This window comes from Parasteatoda tepidariorum, chromosome 1 (assembly GCF_043381705.1).
Source record: "Parasteatoda tepidariorum isolate YZ-2023 chromosome 1, CAS_Ptep_4.0, whole genome shotgun sequence".
Lineage (NCBI taxonomy): Eukaryota > Metazoa > Arthropoda > Arachnida > Araneae > Theridiidae > Parasteatoda > Parasteatoda tepidariorum.
The window spans coordinates 32,090,438-32,108,921 of NC_092204.1; the positions used below are offsets into that span (position 1 = coordinate 32,090,438).

Here is an 18,484-nt window from a genome sequence, read left to right on the forward strand (position 1 = left end):
CAAAGTTTAATAATATTCTTTTTCTTATCTAGAAGTTGCGGGGGAGAAGAGGAGACTGGCCTTGCACCTGTACAGCCATTGCTTTCTTCCATATTAATTTTTGTGCTGTCCATATACTAGACCAAGGGTGGCGAACCTTTATACACCAACGTGCCAATTTTTCTAAAAAATTGTTTAATGAGGTCATAGACGCGCCTTCAAATAATTTTGACTTCGTGATTATTGAGAAAATAATAATACTAAATACTATTAACTCACAACTCTTTATTTACATTGAAAAAAAAATACATTTTGCCATGTCTTCAAATAACTTAAAGTAACATCAGTGTGATTTCTGTTGGTGCAGATTAGATGACAAATAACTTATATTAAGTTGTAAGATCTTAGTTTAAGCAGGACTGTTATTTTTTTTTGCTAGTTATTTATTTTTAGCTCGTTTTTTATGGTTATTAATTGTGTTTTAGCATTAATTGTTAATTTTTTTATTATAACTGTTTATTATTTTGTTTGTTATTGTGAATTTTAATTTAATTTTTGCACATGCTTCATAGTGTAATAATATTTGTGGAATAACAATTCTGAGTGTAATAACAATTGTGATCGGTGGCGTGCCCAAAATATTGTGTCTCGTGCCATAAACGGCACGCGTGTCATTGGTTCGCCATCCCTGTACTAGACTGTATGGCCTGCTATGTCATTATCTTATCTTTGAGTCATGTAAGATCCGTTTAATCATTGGGAAGTTGGAAGAAGTGTGACGAGAGTGGCTACGGAGTTCTGGAACGCACACACCTTTGGAACACATTTCAGAGGACGGAAACACCTGTCTGACATGGCTGAAAGCCCTTATATAGTATGACTGAAAAGAGCAAAAACTGGTACGAAAGACATTTCATACTAGCATTTTTTTCGAGAAAAATAAAATATCTGTAACTATCAAGATTCCTTTTATAATTTTAGCGTACATGTAAAACTGCTTCTTTTCCAAGATAAAGGTTAATGGCCATTTAGGCCTCAGATGCCCAGTTCTACAACAATAACGAATGAACCAAGATAAAGGTTGGCATTGTTGAATCGTTTGAAAAAAAGGATGAGTGGCCTCCCCAGAAAACTAGCTACATCTGAAATGGTCTTACTACCAGCCTGTCCTCTTTTCCATTTCGCTTTCACCCCTGCTGACAGGAGGTTTAGTAGAGGTTGCCCTCACACAACCACGGCAGTGGAAGGCCGGTGTATTGTCCTACAGGCTAGAAGGAACAGACGGCTTACATCAGGAGAAATCTCTAGGCTCACCAGGGGTGAAAGCGAGACGGAAAAGAGAAAAGGCTGGTAGTATTGCTAGTTTTTGGGAGGAGTTAACTTATTCTTTTTTTTTAAACTATTTAACAATATCTATTTTATCTACTACGGTAACTAATACTTGGTGCACCGGAGTACCTGGCCAAAAGGCGCAGAAGCGGAAGTCACGAATTAGTTTATACTAAGAGTGAATAGTCCTTATATATGGTGGTTACTATGCAGTATGAGTGGCATGACAACCATGCGGAAACTGCGGAAACTAATAATTGGTGCACCGGAGTACCTGGCCAAAAAGGCCACCTCTGTAAATTATATGATTACAAACTGAATCAAAGGCCATTGATATTAAAATGATTTGGGTTAGTAAACTTAATGCTAGGTAGCTAAATAATATTGCGGTAAAAAAAGAACAGGGATAGCACGCACAGGTAAAAACATTAACAAACAGATAAAGTCATAAGTTGTTTAAATTAATTATTTCTCATTTTTAATTATTGACAAATAAGCAGTTAGTGATTAGCATTGTTTGTAGTTGTATTAGTAAACTGAATCAGAATGAGCTGCAGTAATTCCGTGAATATCAATTTCTATTTAATCTAGGAGCCAGTTTTTCATCTTTTCCGTCTTGCTATATAAGGGCTTTCAGCCATGAGGCACACACAGCAAATTATTAGATTCTCAATATCGCGCTTACCCGAGGCCAGGAGACTGAGCAAGGGTGGTCTATTAAAATCAGTTTACCGAAGACGCCGCTTAATGTGTTGTCGGGAATACAACATTGGAAAGGTGAGTAATGGGGAATTCTTTATGTCCAGTGATTCTGAACGCATACATATCTGGTGAGAGCGAGGAACATGCAATAATCTAACAACATTGAAAGAGACCGATTTAAAAGAGGTGGAGTTTTTGTATGGGGTGGTATTATGCTTAGTACCTATACTGATTTACACATCTTCCAAGGTGGCTAAGTCACCGGTTCCTACTATTGTACGGAGGTTCTCCTTCCTCAGGTGCGTCTTTTTAGAGGTGCTGTGGGTTCTGAGTTTATCTTCATGGACGATAATGCTACACCTCATCGTACCGTAGCTGTCACAGAACTGTTAGAGAGTGAAGATATAACACGCATGGAATAGTCGGCGATGTCCACTAATTTTAATCCGATTGAACACGTGTAGAACACTCTAGAGAGACGCTTGGCAGCACGTCCCCAACTGAAAGCAACAATATCCCAGCTGTTCGAGTCGTTGTGGCTAGAGAGTTCGCCTCTCATCTCAAAACATCTCAAAAATGGAACACTTGAAAAAATGGATCACACACTTCAAAAATGGAACACTGGCGTTTAAATGGTTAAAGAACAATGATATATATAAGCCTGATATAGAAATAGCAGGAATAATAGCAATACGTATAAAAGGTACAAACTATTAAACTTAACGATTCTTGCTTTACTTTTTTCTTTAAACTAAGCCTAAAAAACTCTCATCTTTAGTTTTAACAAAACACTCTCCTCTGACTTTAGATCTAAGCATATTTTTTTTACATTATTTATATATTATTAATGAATTTTGATAGATAAAGCTAACTTGTTTTTGAAAATAAATCCTAATAATGAAACATTTGATCTAAGTAAAAAAATAACGCGTTTTTAAAAAAGACGCTAGACAATATTGAGTCAAAAATGTCGAATTCAAATTTTATTTGAAACAATAAATAGAATCCAAATACTAAGTTTCCTACACATAAAATCAGTCAAGTTTTTTGTTTCAAGAAGCTTATTGTGCTATGAGATTTCTTACTGTAATTAATAAACATGACTAAAATTATAAATATACAAATGAAAAGACCTAATTCTGCTTTTTCAGGCCGCTCACAGCCAGTTGCAAATCCATAAGCACCATATGTTAGGATAATGATGAATTGCATCTAGTAACGGAAACAATATTAAATGAGTATGGCATATTAAAAATCTAAGTGCTTCAAACAGCAAGAAGTCAAAGCATACATGGGAACGTTATTTTCAGAAATTAAGGAATAAAAGTGAATGAAAGACTCGGAGCAATCTAATGACATGTTTAACACGTTCATGCCGGGGTGACCCACCGGTGGGTCACGCTAGATTGTCTCATCTTGGCAGCGCATCGGAGTAAAAACTGGTAACAAATAAATTTCTTTTTTTAGTTTTTTTCCGGGAATAATAAAAATCCATAACTACCAATTATTTTTAACGGATGCAATTTTTATAATGAATTGCTTCTTCGCCATGATAAATTTCCTTACAGTGAATTGTTATTGTTGAGAATGGAATAACTCCTTCCGAATATTATCTAATATTGAAATAGTTCTTCTACCAGTATTTTTTCTATTCCCGTACCAGTATTTTCACTTTTCCCGGCGTGAACGTGTTAAATATCACAGATGAAATGAAAACATAAATAAACAAAAAGAAACTTGACACCAAAAACGCATATAGAAGGTTAACCCTATGTGAGTCGACCCTATGTACTCCCTATAATTCGAAATTATAACGGACTTCAATTGCCAACTTTTGTAGTTTAAAAATTGAAATAAAACGTTCCAAATTGAAACTACGTCGGTGTGATCATGGGTATCTGGTGTCGTAAAGTCTGGTCCCTTAGATACCGTGGGCCGTAATGGGAGAATCACGTCATGTGATCACGATTCAGAAAGATTTAGGGTACACCTGAACATTCGATTTGGTGTTAACTTCAAATAGTTTCCCCACAAAATTGTTTGACATGTTTAACATCTAATATAGAGTGATATTACACCACAGATTTCACAGTGAAACACATCAGATTATGATTCAATGTAGTTTCTCCAGTAACTTTTAAAAAAAAGTTCTTAATGTGGCGCTTTTAGGTCGTATCATGTAGTTTTTGTAATAAGTAATGTGTAAGTTAAATAAAGGAAATTTACTCGCCTTTAACTTAAGCAAATAATATTTTATTGACATTTAAACCAATTTAGCATTATAACATTAGCACTTAAATTATTTTAGAATAGGTGGTGGACAGCGGTATCTGCCTAGAGTAGACTCACTTTAATTGCTACCCTAACCCTTTCCTTCGACTACTTCTATATCATTATCTTTTGCGTGACAAAAAGTTACAAATTTGTGGGAAGGTCAAGTCCAAAAGTTAATGGTGTTTTCGAGTTAGTTCCACGATGGGGTTAATCCCACGAAGGGGGTGACATTGTAAGATTTTAACCTAATTGTTTATTTGAATTACTTTATCCGTATTTAAGTTACTATTTGCCGATAGAGATTTCCCACGGTAGTTTTATTCAATCCTAGACTTTGAGATGTTCTAGAAATCTAATTTTAGCCCTTTCTCGTGATTTCAATTTTGAGTGACGATAAGCGTCACATTAAGAATAACCACGTAGGCTTTTTAACAATTATTAACGTATAAGAAGTCGTGAGTTCGATTCCCGCCTGCTGAAGATTCCCCTTGTAGTAAAAGGTGATTGGTGCACGTTAAATCCATTGAGTCACAAAGTTCTCCATGCTCCCATAACAAGTCTGGGAATACAGAATTGGAGATTAATCGTTCTCTGGTTCAGGTCAAAATGGCGATATATGAATGAAGAAATGAATCTGCCCTATAAGCGAGCTGACACGTGTGCGTGGCTGAAGTCGTATTCTGGGCTATAGATAGCGCCACTAAGAAGTACGAAACGCATCATCTGCCTTAAATTCGCTTGGTTTCACATTATAAACAACAACAACAAAACAACGAATAAAAAACGATTCGGATAATTCTTTTAATGTAAATTGAACGAAAACTAAGATATTTATCAAAAATTGAAAAACAGACAAATGTATACTTTTTAACTAAAACTACTGATTGTAAAACTTTGTTGGTGTAACTGAGCTTTCAGATAAAAAGTAAATAATCAACTAACCGTAAATATTAATATTCAAAATAAACTGCATAATTTAAAAGTATTTAAAAAATTATTCTGAAATACCATAAAAAAGTAAAATCTAATTGAAAAATATTCTCTACATTCTGAGAGCACTTTTTCTTCCCAGCTAGCAATCGTCCTCTCTCTATCCGCAAGTCAGTGACGGTACTTGTAGAGCTGCCATCTAGCGGCGAGTTGGCTATAGATGCAACTGCCATCTACTGGCGAATTAAAGAAATAATATTGCTCGATTTTCAAATACTTGTCCTGACCAAAGCTTAAAGATGTCTTTAAAAGATTGAAACTAAAACAAATAAAGACTAAAATACTAACAATGAAAATGCTTACTATTTGCAGCAGTGTTAAATACTTTTTCCACCTCAAATATTTCTTCACGCGTAGTCCAATAGCTGCTAGACCATAATATAAATACAATATCATATGAGTGCTCAAATTTATTGCAAAAGCAAAGATGTAATAGAAAGCTGAAAAACATCAAATATTGAATGAGCCATTTCAAATGTTATTGAATTAAGAGTCATTATTTTGAAATTCAGACAGTATGTGATAGTTGTATTTTTTTATTCGCTTGATTTTTTAAATATATACATTGAAATAGGTTAGGAAAAAGGATTATTGTGCAAGTTTGAGTTCCTGAAAACATTTTCCCTCTTTCCTGAAGACGTTCCTGAAAACATTTTCTTCGTTTGAAGAAAACCTTTTCTTCAAAGTTCGGTCATTTCTTTAAAAATAAAATGTAAATATGTTTTAAGAGGAAAGCAACAACACTCCAGAATTTTGTCTTGCTATATTATCAGTATATTGCTGCCTATTTATTGGAATGCACTCGTTTCCGTGAAGCAGTGTTGCTTTTCAGAGTTGTGCTATGTCAAAGTTAGTGAAAAATCCAATTTCTCTACCCTAAAAATCTATCTTTGTTAAACAAAAACATCCCAATTATTTTTTTAACCAAATATTAAAGTTCACTATTAGGACAAGCTCTGTAACTCAGCACTTTCTTGGGTACTTTATGCTTTCAGTAGATGTAGCCATTCAAACTTTCAAAAGATGCGAAATCTAAATTTTTTTTTTAAATTTTTTTTTAGTCTATCTCAAAACAGCATCGTTGCTCAGAAAAATTAACTATAACATTTTCAAGAAAAAAATCACCAACTTTGCATATAAATGTTACATTAGAAATTACTTTCCTCCCCTTTACATAAAAATGAATTTTATAGAACTCTAACTATAATTAAAAGATATAATTTTGGAACAGTACTATGGAGGTATGCCGTAAAAAAACTAATAAAAAACATGGTTTTCTTAGTTATATATTTGTATAAAGTAAGGTTAGAAATGAACAATAAAATGTAAAACGGCACACGCTTTATCGCTCATTAATCGCTTCATTCGTAGCGTAATTTAGCTGCAATTTTAAAATCAAATTTAGAACTTCTGGAAATCCATCATTTAACGCAGCTGAAATATTTTTTTTTTACAAAATATTTATTCACTCTTTTTCTATCATAAGGCTGCGGAGTTGAACATCAGTAGCTGTAAACCCAAAATTGAGGATCGGTTGTAAAAAGGATGGTTATAAAATAATGTTATGTCACTGGCCATTGCTGGCAAGTGAAAACCAGGCNATTGAACGACCTAAGCGTTGAGCACCATATTTGTGCGTAATTAATGTTTATCCATGCTGGCAATTGCAGCATCAGATTAATAACGACCACAATGCTAGCTATATATGCAGTGACTACCGCGCTTCAAGAGTGCATAAATGAAGCGTAGAGTTTATACGCAATTTGAATAGAATTATCTGTGTCTAATTCTGATTGACGTTTTGGCTACTTGACGTAGACAATTGCGTGACGTAGAAAATAAAGTAATATTTCGATATAATTATTCTTCATTACTTAATTTATTCCATTTTGATAAATAACTTTTCATTCATATTTAAAATAATGATTAACATGTTTCTCTTTGTATTTTCCTAACAGGGTTGATTCTGAGTGTAACCTAAGATAATTTCTTTTAGACTCTGATAAATATTTATTTTTCTACATCATAAAGAAAAATGGATTATTTTGAAGTAAATTTAAACGTGAATGTTAAGAGATTTGAACATGTGATAGATTCCTGTGTTAGCTAAAATTTGATATGAAAAGTTTTTTTGATACACAACGCAATATAGAAAGTTAAAAAAAATGAAAAGGAGAATATAACAATAATGTTGAAAAATGGAACTTAGGGGGTGTTGTTGTTTTCTTTATATAAACCCCTTTACATGCTCAAATTTATTTCACTTTTAAAGAAATGAACTTGAAATGTTAAATTTTCTACAGTGGGGGGGGGGGGGATTTTTTTAGAAACTCGAACTTGAGTAGAATTAATTTTTTAAAATCAACTTCAACATAAAAAAAATAAAGGCAATAAAAAATAACAACTGTTAAAATTTTGGATTTTTGTCTGATTTTTAAAAAAATAGCTCTTAAGCACAGTTTATATGATAAAAAATTCTTTTAGAAAAAAATTAGTGCTCTTTACTATGTTGTCTCAGGGAAAGCATAATTTTCGTTCCCGAAACTGCCCTTTACACTCTTTAAAATGAAGTAAAAATTTGTGTACCCTACGATTCAAAATTTTTAGACCTTTATTACATAAAATGACAAAAAATTATGAAAATTTTTTATAAATTATTTTTGATAAACGGATTTCCTAATAGTGTGAAAAATTCATTAATTCGCATAATTCACTAATTTATAAGTAAAAAGTAATTTTAAGATTAAAGAGTCGAAACTTTTGGCAGCTCTCCTGACCAAACTATTGCGACCATATTTCTCAGATTGCGACAATATATTTTAAGGGTCAGGAATCATATTCCATCGAACAAAAATGCATGTTTCTTCTGAAAGAGCACATTTTAGTGTCTTATTTCGTAACTCAAAATATCTTTCGTACTAAATTAGCATATTTGGTGTCACGCGCCCTCACACCATTAAGATCGAGTCCTAGTACGCACATATCCGATCATTAGATCAAAAGTTTTTTAAAATGATAAGTTTTTTTTATTGTATATTGATTGAAAGAATAGTTTATAATTTAAAGGGTTAGCAAAATTTTTTTGTAAAAAAATTGTAGAACTTCATTCTGATAAAACGAACCAGTTTACACGCAAATCCTTAAAAAAATAAACAATAAAAACGTCTAATGAGTGAAAGAAGCAAGCTTGAATTGCGGAGCAATCCGGAATGATCTGCAAAAGCAACCATGGACGTTTATTAGTTAGCTTACTCCGTTTAATTTAAAAATGAACTGAGAAATGATACAGAGTTAAAACCATAGACTAATAATAAAAGTAGACTGCTCTCGCAATTGTAAAATCACACTCACTTTGAAACCAACATCTGTCTGATTTAACCACTCAGAACGTGGCGGAAAAGGAGGAATGGTAAGCAATGTTGGCTACTTATTCCTATATTTGGCGATAATAGTAGATAGAAAAACATATTTTCTCGATGTCATGAAATGCATTATGATTCAGTTATGTTATATATCTTTCAAATCCCTGAATAAACTTTATTGTTGTGAACCAAAAAATACTAAGTTTTATATAACTATTTATAAAACCTTGATATTGTTATTGTGCCTTCGAATACGAATAAAAAAAAACAGTTGGAAAGATGAAAATATATTGACTTACAACATAACCTACAACTAAAACAAATAAATCAAAAATCAAGTCTCTTTTTCTTCTTTTTTTTGAAGAGAAAGACAAAGCAAAATATTTCTCTTTTAAAAAGAAAGCTCCTTTCTACTCTTTCACACGGCGACGTAGCCAGGAATCACGCCAAGCTGGAGAACTGATTTTAAGCGCTTTGATTGGATACTGGGGAACAGGCGGACGAGTCACATGGTGAGGTTGCCGGATTCCAAATGTCATCCATTGTGAACAGTCTATCTATAAGTGTATGGTTAAAACGTCTCATTTGCACGCAGAACTGAATTAAGAAATATTTAATAATTATGAATAGTTTTACACGTAAATAACGTCAAATGAAATAATATAATTACGGTTTTTTCTGCCCAAACAATTTTCCCTACTTTTTAAAAAAAGACAATGCTTCTGAAAATATCCATATAAATGTAAAGGGATACGATTATACTTTTTGCAGTGTAGCAGTTAAGATATTAATTTCAAAGTTTTTCAAAATATTTTACAAAAATGTCAGTTACAAATTATTTTTACGTGGTTCCAATTTTATGTGATTACCTGCAGTTTTCATATAAAAAACGAGGGCAAATACGAGAACCATAGCAAAGTGACGAAACAGATGAAGGAAAGTGATCCGCCTATTCTTCTTACGAAGAGATAAAAATACCTGGAAAGGAATTTCACAATTTATAATAATATATATCAAAAAATATATAGAATATATAGAATATATATATATANTATATATATATATATATATATATATATATATATATATATATATATATATATATATATATATATATATATATATATATATATATATATATATATATATATATATATATATATATATATATATATATATATATGTAGAATATTCATAGAAGTGCCATGACAGCTCGGTTAACAGTTTTGAAGTTCAAATAGTAAAATAAGCGTAGTGCATGGTCATGACTGTACGACTAGCAGCATAATTCAACTGGGTGCAGAATCGAGCTAAGATTTGGTTTTACTGGTTACGAACAGCAAGGCTCGCATCGTACAATTGTACGAACGTTTGCTTCATATACCAAGCACATCCAATGTTCCTTGCAGTTAGTCTGATTGCTAGTCCCCCCCCTTACTATTTGTAAGTTCCTGTTATACTCTGAATATTGTCGTCCTGGTTGTTTGATAATTTCGGAAATTGAACGACCTAAGCGTTGAGCACCATATTTGTGCGTAATTAATGTTTATCCATGCTGGCAATTGCAGCATCAGATTAATAACGACCACAATTCTAGCTATATATGCAGTGACTACCGCGCTTCAAGAGTGCATAAATGAAGCGTAGAGTTTATACGCAATTTGAATAGAATTATCTGTGTCTAATTCTGATTGACGTTTTGGCTACTTGACGTAGACAATGTCTAGCAGAGAATTTACGAATAGAAGGAAAAAAACTATCGGTATGATAAATTGAAAAGTTTCAACAGCTTTGAACGAGCGTTGTGTACGTAGTAAACCGTGTTGTAGGTAGCCAGGGAAGCTAAACATTAGCCCACATTGGCACCTAACTGAATCAGGGTGCCAGTTTAAAAGTCAGTTAACGAACCGTGCAACGTTCATTTTACCATAGACACTTCGGGAACCGAAGACAAAAATCTTTTTATTACATGGGTTTTGCATGGCGTTTGTCTTATTGTTAACCTTAACGCTAATCTCATTTTATTTTTTTTAATTTTTAGAAAATTTTCACTCGTGATTTGTGAAGTTTAAATAACGTTAGAGTTAGGAAACAACTTTAGGCATTGCCAATTCTCTCTATTAACTTGTTATCTGTAATGCAATGGCATTTCCTGATAGGATATTTCAGGAATGGTCATTCTTCGAGACAGTTTTCAAGTTTGGACACTAAAAAAACTGGACTGCAGAAAATTTAAAAGTGCTAATACAAACTTTTCAGCACCTTTGCAATTTTTAAAAATATTATTGATTTCTGAGAAAAATTGCGTGCTTTTGTGTGAACTGCTGCGGGATTGTCCGAAGCAATTGGGCTTTGAGTAATCGAACTATAGAGATTACATTTTTATTTTATTTTTATGAATAAATACTGATTATTGAGCTTCATAATGAAAAAAATGTTGCAAGGTATTAAAATTTATCTTTAACATAACCATTTAATAAAAATCTATTTGCCAACTAGGTACAAATAAATTTGATTTCGAAATCCACTTACACTCGATACTAGTTCTCTTTTGTGTTGTTGTTGTTGTTGCACGCCCCCCATTGGTCAGCAGTGCTAGACCAGGTCCATGACATTATAAACCGTCAAAAAAACCATCACCGTCAATGGATCATCTGTTAAATCCTGCTTGGCGAGGATGTGGTGAGGCGAAGCCTGCTCTGAAGAACAGTTGGTACAAATGGCACCTGGCCCTCTGCCTAAACCAGGAACGCGGGCCTTTTTTGACTGCGCGACGACCGATGCAGTATTAGAGAAATAAGGTGTACTATTAATGGATGGGGAAAAGTCGCAGCCTCTGTTAGTCCCAAGGACCAGAGCACCTAAAGGAATAGGTAGAGGACCGACTTAGCTCTTGGTGGTATCCCATTTAGTCTGGCTCGTACCCTACGAGGACCTATCCGGCTTGGGAAACCCTACCGGTAGTTAAACTACCGCCGGCATAGCTCCCAGGGTTGTCAGAGCACGCAAGCCGCTCCAGCAACGTCAAGCTAAAGATACCAATGGACGGGAGTTCTTTTTTGTTCTTTTTCTGAGCACATAATTTATGAAAAGCAGCATCACATTCTGAATCACTATCAGATTTCATTAAATTTTCGTTAATAATTTCACGAATTTATATTTCTTCGAAAGCCATGATACTTAAGCTGAACTGAACTTCGAATGTTGAAAAGATGGATCAAACAACGACATTCACAACTTTCAGATTTATTGACCAGAATCAAAACAACCTACTTTTACAGCTAACTAGATGCTGTTACTCACATAAAACGATTAGGGGAGAGTCGGGTAGCCCCGCCCACTTAAGGAGTATTGTATAATATTGAGTAAAAATCAATATTTTTGTATGTTTCCATTGTTTTACCATCTAATTAAATAATGCAAAAAGATTAAACCAAAAAAAGAATATTTTAACTTAAAAAAATAGAAATTTAAAAAAACATCTTTTTTCAGCTCTTTTCAAAATGTGTCGGGTAGTCCCGCCCAGTTACAAAAACTATGTTTTTTGACTGTTTCTTCAGGTGTAAATGAAAGTGACCAATGTATTGACAATAGATAAACCTCATTTATCATTTTTATCACAAAATTATTTTATTTATTACATATTTATATACTTTTAGTGAATTCTATCATTTAATAACAATCATTTAATAACAACAATATTTGTTGTTAAAAATGCATATAACATTCAAATTTGAAGCAATAAAATAATAATCTTTGCAACCGTACATTTATCGACGAAATAAAATTGGGCGGTGATACCCGACATTCATGTGAGCGGGGCTACCCGAAATCCAATTTTTTTGTAAATTTGTAATTACTCGAACAATTTTTCACATATAAACTTCTTTCTTTGTGCAAATTAAACTTAAGACTACATACTTTAATGCTGTATGTATAGAAAAAATTATTTTTTTAGTATTAAAATGAAGTTTAATCGAAACATTCAACCAATTTTTCTTAATTTCATGACTACTGTATTCAACATATTTTCAAAACTATTGTTTACCATGTTACCAGCTGCATAAATACTTGAAACTTTGAAAATAATCTTTTTTTAATATAACAATTAATGTCCGATGGCCAATTGACTTGAAAATTTTTTCTATACATATGAAATTGACCAAGGGCGGGGCTACCCGACTCTCCCTTATGTCTATTTAGTCAGGTGCAGAGTGAAAAAAATTTTTTTGTTTTAAAGGCTTTATAAATAATTGAATCAGGAGACCATGTTATGAAAGTTGAATCGTGGAAAAGACAAATCCTTGAAGTACATGAATGCTCATTTTTGCAATGTTTCGCCTTTTATCTGGCCTTGTCTACTTTCAAGAGTACCTCAATACCACTTCTGATTCTGCCACCACTTCTGAATACAGGGTGTCCCAAAATGACGGAATAAACTCTGCACAGCTAGATTCCACGCTGGGAGTACATAAAAATTGCCCAAAGAAGCTTTCCTGTACCGTCCATAGCTTACGAGAAAAGTACGAAAAACAAAGTAAGACGTCACAGCCGGTGCAAGGATAAAAAAACACTCTATTGGACATTCCACGGCGTGCTCAAGCCTGCCTCGACACGCACGACGGACACCTTGAACATCTGCTTTAAATTGGGCATAGTATACTGCTGTTGATACGTTCAATAAAGTGTTTTTTCTTGCACCGGCAGTGACGTCATACTTTCTTTTCGTATTTTTCTCGTAAACTATGGATCGTACAGGAAAGCTTCTTTGAGCAGTTTTTATGTACTCCCAACGAGGAATCTAGCTATGCAGAGTTTATGCTGACGTTTTGGGACACCCTGTATAATTTTTCGGAAAATATAGATTTGCCTGGAGATTTATTTTACTTAAAAAGCCATATATATAACTAAATTGGAGCAACATATAATTGAAATTGAATCGGGGATTAGACAAATTTTTGAACTGCCTGCTTAGCTCAAAAAGAAATCTATTGTCACATTTCATCTATTATTTGGTCATGACCGCCTTTGTAAGCAACTCAAAACGCATCAATGTCCCGTTTGACTCTCTTCGCTTTTATTTAATCTCAATGAAGACATGCATTTGCCTTGTTTTTGCATATGCCACACTCTTCCCCATATTTCGATTTGGCAACACTAATAGGTATAGTAGTGTAATGTAAACGCAATTATGCAATCTTCTTGTAACATGTTGCATTTTTTTCGAATCAATCTCTCTCTATATACGTTCCAGCACTTTCAAAGAACATGATGCCCTTTGTGATTACCCTTTGTGATTTGGCAGTTAAGTATGATAATCAGACATTAGGCATGTGTGATTATCATACTTAACTGCCAAAGGTTATATCATAGAAAAACAGTAAAATTATGAATTATAACTTTTCAAACTTAATCTTTGCTTCTTATTTGTTGAACAATAAAAAAATACGTATAATTAACGAATTTGAAATATTGAATGAAATATAGTAAAACTATGCATGATAGCAAATATGTAAGCCGTAAAGTATAATTTCATAAAATTTACTTTCTTACTGTATCCAACAACTCCAAATATTTAGTCATCCAAATATACCACAATAATTGAAAGCCTTTCTGTTAAACATGAAAAGAAAAGTTAATGTAAAACAATAACACTATTGTTATGTAAGTTATTTTATTATTTTTATTTTATAACCAGCGTTGAACAGCCGACCCAATTTTTGGGTTTATGACTACTAATGTTCAACTCCGTAGGTAATTTTGAACCCAATCCAGAAGACAAGAAAACTCCTGGATCAAGTATGGGGAGAAGTTTGCCTTCGTGGAGGATTTTTTGATGGAACTAACCCGCATTTGCGTTACATGGAGAGGAAACCCTCCCACGGTCAGCCTGACGGCAAAGGGACTCTAACCCATGATCCGTCTATCACTGAGGATATTTTACGTCAGCACTGTGGTCGGAGCGAGCAGGATGTGGAATTCATATCGACCAGTCAAAGCTGGGATTCGAACCCGGTTCACCTCATTAGAAGGCGAGCGTTCTATCCCCTGAGCCATCACGGCTCTATGTAACTTACTGTAAAAGAGAGAATTTGGTAACTGACGAAATTGTCCCGTTAATGCTCAAAATAACTTTTAAATACCATAATTCCTGACTGAACCAGCAAACGTCGACAATCAAAGTACAACGATGGTGAAGGTTGAATCAATGTTTATATTTTAGTTTTCACATACACTGGAAAATATCGGTTATCAGTAAGTCAACAATCTCTTTTTAAAGGCACTGTTAGAAATTTCTTGGAAAAAAAATGGTTAAATTAAAATTTGAGTGTCATTTTGCCATATTCAACCGAAACACTCAAATAATCGTAAAAAAGGAGGAATTCAAATGGAAGAAAAATCGTTTATTGATTATTTTAATTTAATTACGGTTTAACAACCAAAATTTATTTTCGCCAACTAGGCCCACCTTACAAAGCCATTTAGTTCCTTGTAAGTGAGGTACATACTATTCCCGAGAAGGCAAATTTATTAATCTCATGACCCGCTGAACAAGAATTCGAGCCTCAGCGTTGACCCCACAATATTTCTCCTATTCCATCAACACATGAATAGTTTCTAATGTAATGTATTTCTCAATCGGTTACTTTTGACTATCAGGATACGAAAGTGTTATCCACACATAGGTTGCAGCACGACAGAGTTGCTAAACGCAAAAAAGTCTGGTATTTCCCATTACTTATCACTAGATAAACTAATTTCGCCACAGTCTACCTTTCTTTTGACAAAACTCAACTGAACCACTGCCTAACCACAACTGAACTATTACCCAACGAAAAGCCTATTATAATCGAACTCTAATGTCCTGTTAAATTTCATTTTTATGGTTTAGAAACCATGATCGTTGTAAATGTGTATGAAACTCACGAGTTTTGTATTAAGAATTGTTCCAACCCGGTTAATTCATACGGTTAATTTCATGGACTGGATGTTACCGGTTTTTTTAACGCATTTTTAGGATGAAAACTCTAACAGTGCACCATCATTTCTTTTATCAGCAAAATTTATTTAAAATGCACTGATGAGGAAAATTGAATGAAGATTTTTGCTATAAGGGAATACTTCTCACTTGCATCAGCGAATGTAGACCTCAATCGTTCACTAAAAGTCAGGTATAGATAAAAAAGAAGGAAAAAAATGTCAATTACAAATTTTCTTTCATAAAACACTCTTTATAAATGCATGCTGAAAGCAGGGTTCCGCAGTGGACTGATCGTTAAAACCCGGCTCCCAGCAGATCACCGAAGTCAACCATCACTGGCTGCGGTCAGTGTGCGGGTGGGTGACTCACTTGGATCAGTCTGCGTAGGGACCGAGGGTGTGCGGTATTGGTCCTCGTTAAACTGTTCTACCGTAAAGTGCTCGACTTCGCGCGCAGGTCGTTGGGATACCGATCTGCAGAGGATCAAAATTGTGATGGTATGTCTTCGGATCATCCTCAGGGATGTTTCCCAGACCGTCGCCAATAGCCCATTGTGCAGCTCAAGTGCGACGTAAATGAACAACAACAACAGCTGAAAGCAGGGATGAAGTGCAAGTGGAGCACATTAGTACAGCATTTCGGTACATTTTAGTGAGGTGAAACGTAGTTAAAAAAGGGAATTTTAGTATAAACGGCGCTCGAACTAACAAATTGAAGGTAGGTAAATAGTTACTTTATTTACGTCTAACTGGAGTTGCACAATGGGCTATTGGCGATGGTCTTTGAAACATTCTTGATACTGAGCGGAAGATCGCAATTTTGATCCTCTTCAGAGGGAATGTCTCCCCTCTTTTGATAGCTCGATGACCTTCACACGAATTGAAGGATAACTTTGATAATTAGCTGTGTTTGAGAGTCATAATCATCAATCTGTTTGATAATTTTATATTACACCCTTCCATCCCATAAAGGGGAGACGTGCATTCTGTTAAGTAAGAAATTATGATAGTTAAAAATATTTCGGACAAATCCCTAAGTAATTGTGTGATTGTCGAAGTCTAAGACATTCATAATAACATATATCATAGAATAAGTCATAAAAAATAGTCTGCACTCGCAGCCAAGTCCTATGAAATCAACATTTCCTTCACTAAAAATTCGTGAACTTCTATTTTATCATAAAGTGCTCTTACAGGTCCTGATTAAAACGCTTATAAATTATGTTATTTATTTTAAAATAAAGAAGAAACAGCTCATTATATTAAATGTTTCTTTATTAACTAACAAAACATTTATGAATCATCAGAGTTTTAGCGTATGGAAGAGAAAATTAAGTATTGCATAAGGTAGTGGTTTTCTGCCTGCCGGGATTCATTAATTAATAATTTTACTTTATTTTATGACCGCCGTTGAACAGTCTACCCAATTTTTGGGTTTACGACTACTAATGTTCAACGCCGTAGCCTTGTAATTTTGAACCAATCCAGAAGACAAGGAAACTCCTGGATCAGTACCCCCAGAGGTATTGATTTGTTAATTAATTAATAATTATCGTTTACTTCTTTTATGTCAAGTAAACACCAGCAAAATCAAGTTGGATGGCCAGGGTCTGATCTAGATACCCGGGGGGCCTAGACCCAGAACTGTAAGGGGCAATCTGGTCGTTACTTTAAACTATATTTGCATGTTGTTTAATTATGAAGTATTTTTAAATTACTTTTGACACAAGTAAATTATAATATATTTGAGCTCTTGTTTATTTCATTTTTCTTCAACTTATAGCTCTAATAGACCTTAAAGAAAAACACAAAAAGTAATTATTTGGAACATTTAGGGAGCCCCAAAAAATGCAGGAGACTTCGGCCTGGGCCTCTCAGGCCTTATGAATCATAAGTTATGATAAATCAGGCACTGTTGGATGGCACGTGTGGGATATGTCTCCAAATTAGTATTTCGAAAGCTTTCAGATATCACGAGTTTGTTTTACTTATATTAGGGGAACCGAAAGGAATGCCGTTTCGGCACATTAAATATTCGTTAGTCTTAAAAACCAATTCCTTTTTTTTCCGATCCATTTCGATTCATTTTCGAATCGGCGTTGAAAGGTAGCTGCGAACGAAGAAGAATACATTAGTGATAAAAAATAGAATCTTGATCACAAATATCAAATGCACAGAAACGACATTACTTTCCGGTCCCCCTAATGGTTTTGCTTTTGGAATGTGTTTCGATAAACTTAATTAATATAATGATAATTGAAATTTTTGAAATTGAACTAAAATGAAAAAAAGTATTTTAAACTTTGTCAGCCAATATGGTAAGCGTTGTCTAGTAATTATTGTCGAACATTGCATTCAGGTGTGACAAGAAATAAATATTTATAAATATTTTACAAAACAACTATTACCGAGCTTATTTTAATGCGATTTTAATCAATAGTTATTAGAAGATACAAAATTAGCATACAATTAAAAATATTCATTTAGATAAAAAAAAAAAAAATCTAGTTCATAAAGAAGGGTCACCCCTAAAGGCCTACGATGAAAAGAATATCATAGAAGTTTAGTGAAATTATAAACAACGACTTTTCACACTTAATCTTTACTTCTTGTTTGTTGAACAATAAAAAAAATGTGTAAAACTACAGAACTTGAAATATCGATAGAAATATAGTAAAATTATGTATGATAATAAAATTGTAAACAGTTATGTATAATTGCATAAAATTTAACTTCTTACCCTATTCAACACCTGCAAATATTGAGCAGTCCAAAAATACTGCATTATGTACAAGCCTCTCTGTTAAACAAAAGAAAGGAAAATTTAATAAGGTTATAACAGAGTTTATTGTAATAGTAAATGTAGA

At 33.7% G+C, this 18,484-nt stretch overlaps 1 protein-coding gene across 4 annotated transcripts in view; it reads right to left on the reverse strand.

The window, feature by feature from the left end:
- Positions 1-2,980: 2,980 nt before the first annotated feature.
- Positions 2,981-18,484, reverse strand: part of LOC107436347 (very long chain fatty acid elongase 7) — a 41,974-nt gene continuing 26,470 nt past the window's right edge. For 2 of the 4 annotated variants that reach the window (XM_043049180.2, XM_043049178.2), the window contains exons 5-9: positions 18,358-18,417; positions 14,190-14,249; positions 9,506-9,614; positions 5,578-5,714; positions 2,981-3,222 (exon numbers count right to left, since the gene is read on the reverse strand). In XM_043049180.2, the coding sequence (XP_042905114.1) occupies positions 3,049-3,222; positions 5,578-5,714; positions 9,506-9,614; positions 14,190-14,249; positions 18,358-18,417 (540 nt within the window). In that variant the 3' untranslated portion in view covers positions 2,981-3,048. The remainder of the gene's footprint in view (positions 3,223-5,577; positions 5,715-9,505; positions 9,615-14,189; positions 14,250-18,357; positions 18,418-18,484) is intronic. The other 2 variants (XM_043049181.2, XM_043049182.2) reach the window with 2 other exon arrangements.